General features: G+C 43.8%; 1 protein-coding gene across 1 annotated transcript in view; it reads left to right on the top strand.

Annotated features, from left to right (window-relative positions):
- Positions 1-290: 290 nt before the first annotated feature.
- LOC147626983 (uncharacterized) overlaps positions 291-8,703 on the top strand; it is a 29,621-nt gene continuing 21,208 nt past the window's right edge. Inside the window, exons 1-4 of the mRNA XM_086815560.1 lie at positions 291-476; positions 2,243-2,293; positions 2,435-2,526; positions 2,619-2,732. Of these exons, the coding sequence (XP_086671686.1) occupies positions 344-476; positions 2,243-2,293; positions 2,435-2,526; positions 2,619-2,732 (390 nt within the window). The 5' untranslated portion in view covers positions 291-343. The remainder of the gene's footprint in view (positions 477-2,242; positions 2,294-2,434; positions 2,527-2,618; positions 2,733-8,703) is intronic.

Raw genomic sequence — 8,703 nt, 5'->3', positions numbered from 1 at the left:
TACAGAGAGAAGTCGCGCAAGGCACTTTAGGGCGATGGGGGTGAGTGGTGGAGAGTTCATTAGTATGTGGTGAGGGAGGCAGCGGATGCAAGCGAGTAGCATGAGAGGAAATTAATTAATATACACCTAAGGTATTAATTAAATGCCACGTCAGTGGCATTTAATTAATACCCCTACAATAAAAAGACTGAATATATACACCTACAATAAAAAGACTGAATATACATCTATTTATTTAAATATGCACATAAACAACTAACTGCAAGGAACGTTAATAATTATTTTGTAATACGATCAACTTAATTAGTGAGACATTTTTGTGCTGAAGCTGAAGGACGCGAAGATGTTGAGGCGTGCAGGCAGTAGCCTTCTAAGCCATGGCACCCTCGCTACTACAGCAAGAAGGGCAGCAGCAGCAGCAGCAGTAGCAGCAGCAGAATCCTCCTTGCACTCGATCCACACATCCACATCCAGCGGTAACCCCCCCTCCCCCCAAAAAATAAATAAAATAAATCCGCGACTTGAATCAAAAAGCGAAGAAAATCCCTTTCCCCCATTGAATGTGCAGTAATTAGGCTCCATTGGAGAGAAATCAGTAAACCGTATTGTTCCCGAACTGCATCCCTTTGATCGGCTGCAAACCCTGGTCTGCACAGTTTCTCCGTCTCCTTTTCTATAATCTTCCGCAAAACTAGGTTGATAAAGTTTGTGGAATTTGCCTTTGTTTGCATGCTAATGCTTTTGATATGTAACATGGCACCCATCAATAATACTTGTAGTTTCCATTGATTTCTCAGCTTGAGGGGAGTGCTTATCATTTATCTACCACATTGACATGTTTCTGCATAGGATCTTCTTCTATTTGATTGCGAACGGGGATATGATTGCACATGGTTTAGGATGACCTTCTTCACATGGTTGGCATGTGCAGCCCGCAGGGCTCCTAGTGGCCAAAGTGTAGGTTTCCAAGTTTTGGCACTACCTGCTGCTATGGCCCTAAGATGCTGACTCCAAATAAAAGGCATCTGATTGCGCATGGCCTATTATATGGCTTCCATGAAACACCATGGTGATGTATCAAGTTCAGCCAAGCATTCTAAGATGTCATTTAGTTTATGTAATGGGCCCAAGTCTCTTAATGACAATGTTCCCAAGCATTTGATTGACGGGGTTCCTGAATTTGCCATTTTGCGGCACAGATTTAATCTTTGAGAAATTTTTGCCTGCCCCAGGTTCAATACTTAATGATGTTGCCTTGCTCTCCTTTAGCATCAGTGTGTGGCTCTACACTTCACATTGAGAAAAGTGATGGAAACTCAGCTTCATATGCATAAAACAGTGATTTAGGATATGGTCATGGCTTTGTTTGTAAATCTGCAACGCTGGCGGTGTGCACAAGAGTTTTGTATTACACACCCCTAGTTATGTATCGCCAAATGTTTTATGTATGAAGATTAGATTGATGTTATAGCATGTAGTGTAATCCGTGATCAACTTTTCAATTTATGAGAGGGTTTTTTTTTGTGAAGTATTAGAAACTCAGTCGGAAGGTTAGAGAATGTGGGAAAATGTGAGTACGGAGATGCCATCATAACCTGCACTTGCCTTTGGATGCTCTTGAGGTGAGCAAGATGGATACAATTGAATATTTTAAATGTTCCAAGTTCGCAAATTCTAAATTGCACTCTTTTCTCTCTCAAGTATGAGAAATCATGTGAACTTCCCACTGATTTGTCTCCTTAGTTGCTGGTTGGTGCGACCTGTTTAATTGTTGATGGGTTGATTGGAATTGGTACAATGTCTTGGCATCCTTGTATGGGGCTGTTTGGGTTGAAACGCTTGACTATTATGCCAAGATGCCATTCTAGCTATTTCTTTATTATGGTATTTGTAAGACCGTTGAGCTTTCATGAGAGCAAAACAAGTCAAAAGTTGTAAGAACTAGCCATGTGCATTGTCTCTAACACCAAAAGCTGCTGAGATCGTGATGTGGATGGTGTTTTGCTCACTGCTGAACCAAAGGGTGAGATCTGGAGTGGTTCTGGCATTATTGTCTTGCTATACATAGACTAGGTGTATCTGGAAAATGTGCATTGGACTTGTTTGAGCTGAAATCTTTACTTAATTTTCATATATCCAAACTGGTTAGGCTAATAAAAATGAGGCATAGTTCTGGACTCGTGTCTTTATTGCCATGTTTAATGGGGCTGCGGCACTGAGATTTTCTGGTACTATGATGCAGCTGCTCCTTCTCCATCACCAGTGGAAGAGTATTCAAAAGACTGGAGTACTGGTATGACACTTCTATCCATTTTCTTATTGGGATTCTACACACTGTATTAAGATCATATAAATAGCTCATCTTTAAGAACACAATCTAGAGATTAGGGTCCAGAGTACTCTTTGTGGTCTTTAACTCACTGCATGGTTCCAGTTCTGGACAAGAGTGTGAACACCTTATTCTTGACGGAGCTATTTCGAGGAATGTCTCTTACGTTGAAGTATTTTTTTGACAAGAAAGTGACGGTATGTGCCCTATCATGGTTTTTTGGTTAGTTGTGTACTTTCCATTTATGGAATTGTCTTTTAATTTTTTTGTTGTTATCTTTGCAATGCAGATCAATTATCCTTTTGAAAAAGGCCCGTTAAGTCCACGATTTCGTGGTGAACATGCTCTTCGGAGGTATCCAACTGGAGAAGAGCGTTGTATTGCCTGCAAATTATGCGAAGCTGTTAGTATCTTTTGCCCTCCTTCAAAATATAGTGTATTTATCCTACATACACAAATTGAGGATAGATTTTCTTGAGGAAGGTGGTTGCTATGATGATACGAGTTTTTGGGTCTCTATTAACCCATAGTCACAAGAAACATTTCGTCCATTTCGTCCTTTTAGACACGTTTTGTTTTGTTTCGTCTCTATGGACGAAATGGAGAGGTTTCGAAGTGACACTCGTCAAATTAAAAGTGAGAATTTAAAAAAACCGAAGGAAATTTCAACAACTGGGTGTGAAATTAGATGCAATTGAGGTTAAAAGTAAGAAATTGGGATTCATAAAATTGGGAGAAAGTGAGAATTTGAGTTGTTTTAATATTGGGTGTGAAATTCGGCGCAATTTTGAGGCTAAAGTATAAAACTGGGATTTTTAAATTGGAAGAAGGTGACAAAATGAAGAGCTAGTGGAACACTTGTAGGAAATTTAAAAAATGAATGTGAAATTAGGTGAAATTGACCAAGAAGTTGAATTTGGGTAAAATGATGTTTCAACCATTGAGGTTGAAAGTATGAAATTGGGATTTGTAAATTGGGGAAAAGTAAGAAATAGAAGAGCTAGTGGAATACTTGTAAGAAGTTTTAACAAAATTATTTTTTGTATAAGTTGTCAAATTGGGTGAAAATCCCAATTAGTGGGTTACAACAGCTTTAATTTGTGAGACAATATGATTTATGCAAAAGCTCCAATTTTTGCAGCCAATTTAAGGGTTAATTAGAGGTTAATTGCTGAAATTTTCAAGAAACCCCAAATTTCTGCTTCGTAGTGCCGGCTTAGTTGGGCGGAAGTGGCTGTGTCACCGACAGAGGTGGGTGGAGATGCGTGTTGCAATGACGGAAGTGGGCAGAGATGCAAAATAAAAAAATTACCTTAGCCAATCTCTAATTGGATGCTTGGCGAGCTGTCTTGTGCAGGCGCTGAGTTGGAGTAGCCGGTAGAAGAGGCCGCGAAGATGACGCGCAAAGGAGCTATAGAAGAAAACTGTTGTATGGCCAATGAGGATGTGCACAACAGCAGTTGCTGACGTGGCAATGACAGACTCTCATAGGGTGTGGCAATAGCTCGATAGGCGGAGGCAACAAATTGATAAGCCGAGGGAGGCGAACTGGGCACCGCTGGTCGAAGTCGAGGTTAGTAGGTTGGGCAGCGCTGACTGTGCGTTGACGAGCAGATTTGGAAGAGCAGAGTAGAGCCGGCAGCAGCTAAGCGGTAAAAGTCGACTGCGAGAGTTTGAGCCGGGGTGATGTCAGAATTGAACGCAGCCGTGTAGAGGATCTCGACAGTGCAGAGCTGGTGACAACTCTGACAGGTAGAGGGCACCTTCTTCTTTGTTGAAAGGATGACGAGCTCCACCTCCGTCTGTGCGAGCACCTAGTGTGATACCAATCGTTGCGTCAAATTAGGGTTAGGGTTAGTAGCTTGCAACCTAAGGAGGATGAAAGATATCCATTGCAAAAATGTAGAGAGAGAACAAGAGAAAAAACTAGAGAGATAAACAATGAACTTAGAGAGAGATGATTGCACGACTCATGACTTGATTAGATTGATTATTGAAATGAAGTACAAGACCTTTGCATATATAGCCCTTTCAGTATACCAAGCCCTTTGACCCTTATTAAATACAAGCTTATCCACCTATAAGAGGTGGTTCACACGCGAATACTCTAAAGCACACTTACAGCCATTAAAGGGGCTGTTCACATATATCCCAACAAGGTCGTGGATCGGGCCGATAGTAGTAAAACAAACTGACTAGTAGCATTGGTGTATGTATATATGTATATATATATAAAAGTGGGTAGCTAAATTGTCATAATCATTTGATTTCTTTAGCGTTAAACTTTCATAGAATGTTTCTCTATAGGAGAAGTGGTAGCCTGGAGTGCATCGGTCATAAGTTACAATTGACTTTTTTCACTCAGCCATATCCATTGTACTAGAGATTCAGTTGGATTTCTTGCTTGTACATATATACAATAGTTTGGGACTCTTGTGTGTGCTGTGTGATTCCTCCACACTCTTCTTTCTATTTGTGAAAACCCTAGCACATAGATACAAGTGTTCTACAATGCTTAACCCGAGAAATGAAAAAAACCGAGACGCACATACTGTCATGTGCATAGTGTGTATCTACCGCGTGCTACATGCACACAAGACTAGCTTCGAGGCTTGGGGAAGCTTGGAGCTAGGCAGGCTGATTGGCGAGCTGGGCTAGGGATAGACTAACGGATGAGCACCCAAGTATGGACGGGCGGGCACCCAAGTGTGGATGCCCAATGACCGGCCAAGAGCCTATAAAAGGGTGGGCAAGGTTAGTCAATAGCTCATAGAGTCTTGCGTGTCTTTGTGAGAGCTCTAGGGTCAGGAGCCTGGATCTAGTGCAGACGTGTACTTGCTTTATGCAGCCGAGGCCGATAGCAGTCTCGAGGCCCGCGAAGGTAGCTTCGTGGCGGTATGGGACGTCACGAGGTAGAGATTGGTCGGTATGTCTAGCTAGTTAGCTCAGCTCGTGGCTCGGTGGGGACAGCCAAGACTTGTGGGTTGTACCCATGGCCATCAAGGGAGGTGAGTCAGGTCTGCACCCCCTTCACGTTGCTTGGCTTTGTTTTGCAGGTTTTTGAGTCTTGTACTAGGAGCGTTCTACGAGGTGATCCTTTGGGGTTTTGACAGTGGTATCAGAGATAGGGATAGACTAACGGGCGGGCACCCAAGTATGGACGGGCGAGCGCCTAAGTGTGGACGCCCGGTGACCGACCAAGAGCCTATAAAATGGTGGCGGTTAGTCAATAGTTCATAGAGTCTCGCGTGTCTTTGTGAGAGCTCTATGGCAAGAAGCCTGGATCTAGTGCAGACGTGCACATGCTTTATGCAGCCGAGGCCGGCAGCAGTCTCGAGGCCCGCGAGGGTAGCTTCGTGGCGGTATGGGACGTCACGAGGTAGAGATTGGTCGGTACGTCTAGCTAGTTAGCTCAGCTCATGGTTCGGTGGAGACAACCAAGACTTGTGGGTTGTATCCACGGTTGTCAAGGTTGGGAGGTGAGTCAAGCCTGCACCTCCTTCATGTTGCTTGGCTTTGTTTTGCAGGTTTTGAGTCTTGTACCAGGAGTGTTCTACGAGGTGATCCTTTTGGGTTAATCAATGCTCCAACCACTTTTCAGCAAATGATGAACGATCTTTTTCGTCAACATTTGGAGAAATTCGTGGTTGTGTTCCTGGATGATATTTTAATATATAGTCGTACTCTTGAGGATCACGTTAGACACCTCACGATTGTCTTAACTCTTTTAAGACAGAATCGACTATATGCTAAATTAAGTAAATGTGAGTTTTTTATGACATAAATCATTTACTTGGGACACAAGATCACAAGAGACGGGTTGAGCATTGACTATGACCGAGTTCAGAAGGTTTTGGCTTGGCCTATACCGCAGATTGTGAAACAACTTCGTTCTTTTCTCGGTTTTGTTGTTTTTCTTCGGAAATCTGCGCGGGAGTACTCTCAGCTCACACTACCGATGACGGACTTATTGAAAGGTCGTGGATGTAAGTCGAATCAGCCTATCACTTGGAATAACGATCAAGATATGGCCTTTAGACTTTTGAAAGATAAAGTCAAGGAAGCACCTAGCTTAGCACTACCCGACCCTAGTAGGCCTTATGTTCTTGAGACTGATGCCAGTGACTATGATTCTATTTGGGTTGTGGTGGATCGCTTGACAAAAATGGCTAGAATTTTACCGACACGGAAGACCATTACAGCTACGCAATTAGCAAGGCATGTTATCGAACAATTGTTTAGACTGTACGGGTTACCGTCCGCAGGACATAGTCAGTGATAGGGACTCTAAGTTTACAAGTGACTGTTGGTGGCTTGTTTTTGAGAAGCTGGAAACAACTTTGAATTTGAGTTCCTCAGATCATCCTCAATTTGATGGCCAGACTGAAAGAGTTAATCAGATTTTGGAGGATATGCTTCGAGCATATGTCTCCAAAAGACAGAGTTCATGGGAGGATTATCTTCCTATGTTAAAATTTGCACATAATAGTACTAAGCATACTGTGAACCGGCCTCGGTCTTCAAACAAAACCAAAGGGCGGTACAAAAACAAACTTGCACACAAAACACTTCAACATCTTTGAGGACCAAGAAAAGAAAAACAAACAGGGGGAGCTAGAGTGCTCCTGCAAACAGTACACAAACACCGATTGGCCCCAAAACGTAATGGCGCCCCTTGTGGTATTTCTTTAATTGATTATAAGAGAGCTTTGATTACAATAAGGCTGGAAACTCAGCCGTCACAGTAGAACCCTGAAGCCTGCAAAGACCCTGCATCATGGCTTCTTGTCCACTTGGCATCCACAAACAAGTCCAGCCATTGTTCACATCGAAAGACTCTCACATTGAGTCCTGCATACAGAAGCTTTCTCCCATGATCAGGGTTGCCACAACCATCCATAGCCTCTCACCCTATGAACAGCATCACACCTTGACATTTCCAGTGCTTCTGCATCACAACACACACTCCCAAACTGTCTCCCAAAAGAGAACTCGCATCATAGCACAACATACCATACAGTCAATACACCTGTACCAACCCTCTCTACCTTCCAAGGATACTATCCATCTCTGTCATGGATTTACCTTCCGCCTGCATGTGACCTATCTCTTGGAGAACCATAAACATGTTTCCTCGAGAAACCTACGACCTGTTTCCCGTGAAACCCTTAGGCATGTTTCCCTTTGAAACCTTTGTCCTGTTTCCATACAGAACCATTCACAGCACCATTCAACAACAATGCCAACAACGGCATACATCTAGTTACCTGTACCCTCATGAAACACCTGGAAACATAGAGATGCCCATAACTGTAAGCCCCTTTGTTCCTTTCCAGTAGGAAGAAAACAATCTGCACCATGAGCATGCAGCCATGCGAGCTTGCGTCGCTCCCATGCCAGTGAACACATTCAATTGACCTGTACTTGCAGCCGGAAACCCAAGAACATAGCTGAATTTGCTGCCAAACAAAAAAAACAGCCCATAAACAGTCCTGCCCTCTTGTTTTGCAGCCGAGAGAGAGAACACCTGTGGGTGAACCTGATGTCCAGCCCTGCACTCCCTCTTTCAGTCCACGCTTCTATGTCCAGCACTGTATGTATAAACAACAATTCAGCCCGGCAGACAACCTCTTGCCAAAAGCCAAGGAGAGAGAAATTCAGTAGACGCCTGTATACACTGCAGCACAGCAACCAGCCAGCCCTCCAAAAGCCAAAGGGAGAGAGAAAGGTTCAGCAACTGTGTCTCAGTTCTGTTGTACAGCAGCCAACTGACCTTTTTCCCCAAAAATCAAGCATAAGAAGATGCTCAGCTGCGCTTGTATTCTCTGTAGTGCAGCCCGCCAGCAGTACCTTCCAAAAAGTATGAGAGAGAGAGAGAAAGCCAAGGCGTATGTGCAGTTCCAGTGTTTTTCCACCAGTAGAGAGGCACATCCAGCCATCTGCTTTCTGCTGTTCAGCCCCTATGCGCCCCTGCAAAACTGCCCGCCAGTCTTCCAAAAACCTGTATCAGCCCTCAGCATGCAGCCGACAGTCATTGGGGAGAGAGAGAGAGAGAGAAAGAGAGAGAGAGAGAGAGGGCATGCGCCGCAGCTCCAGCTGACAGTCACGAGAGAGAGAGAGAGAGAGAGAGAGAGAGAGAGAGAGAGAGAGAGAGGGCATGCGCTGCAGCTCCAGCCCGCCTCCTCTTGCTCTTCAACCCTCCGCCTTTTCATCAATAGAGAGGCGCCTAAAAGCAGCCCGCCAGCCCCTTGTTTTCTCCCAAAAAGCAAGAGAGAGATAGAGAGAGGCGTGTCTCCCAAAAGTGGAGTAGCCTCCCAAAAGTGCTTTTGGGCCACCAAAGGTTATAAAACCTTTTAAATTAGAATCTCTTCGTC

Source organism: Cibotium barometz, chromosome 21, assembly GCF_041138505.1.
Source record: "Cibotium barometz isolate CiBa-2024 chromosome 21, ASM4113850v1, whole genome shotgun sequence".
Taxonomy (NCBI): domain Eukaryota; kingdom Viridiplantae; phylum Streptophyta; class Polypodiopsida; order Cyatheales; family Cibotiaceae; genus Cibotium; species Cibotium barometz.
The sequence above is the reverse complement of the archived record's forward strand: the minus strand, read 5'-3'. Positions and strand labels throughout refer to the sequence as shown.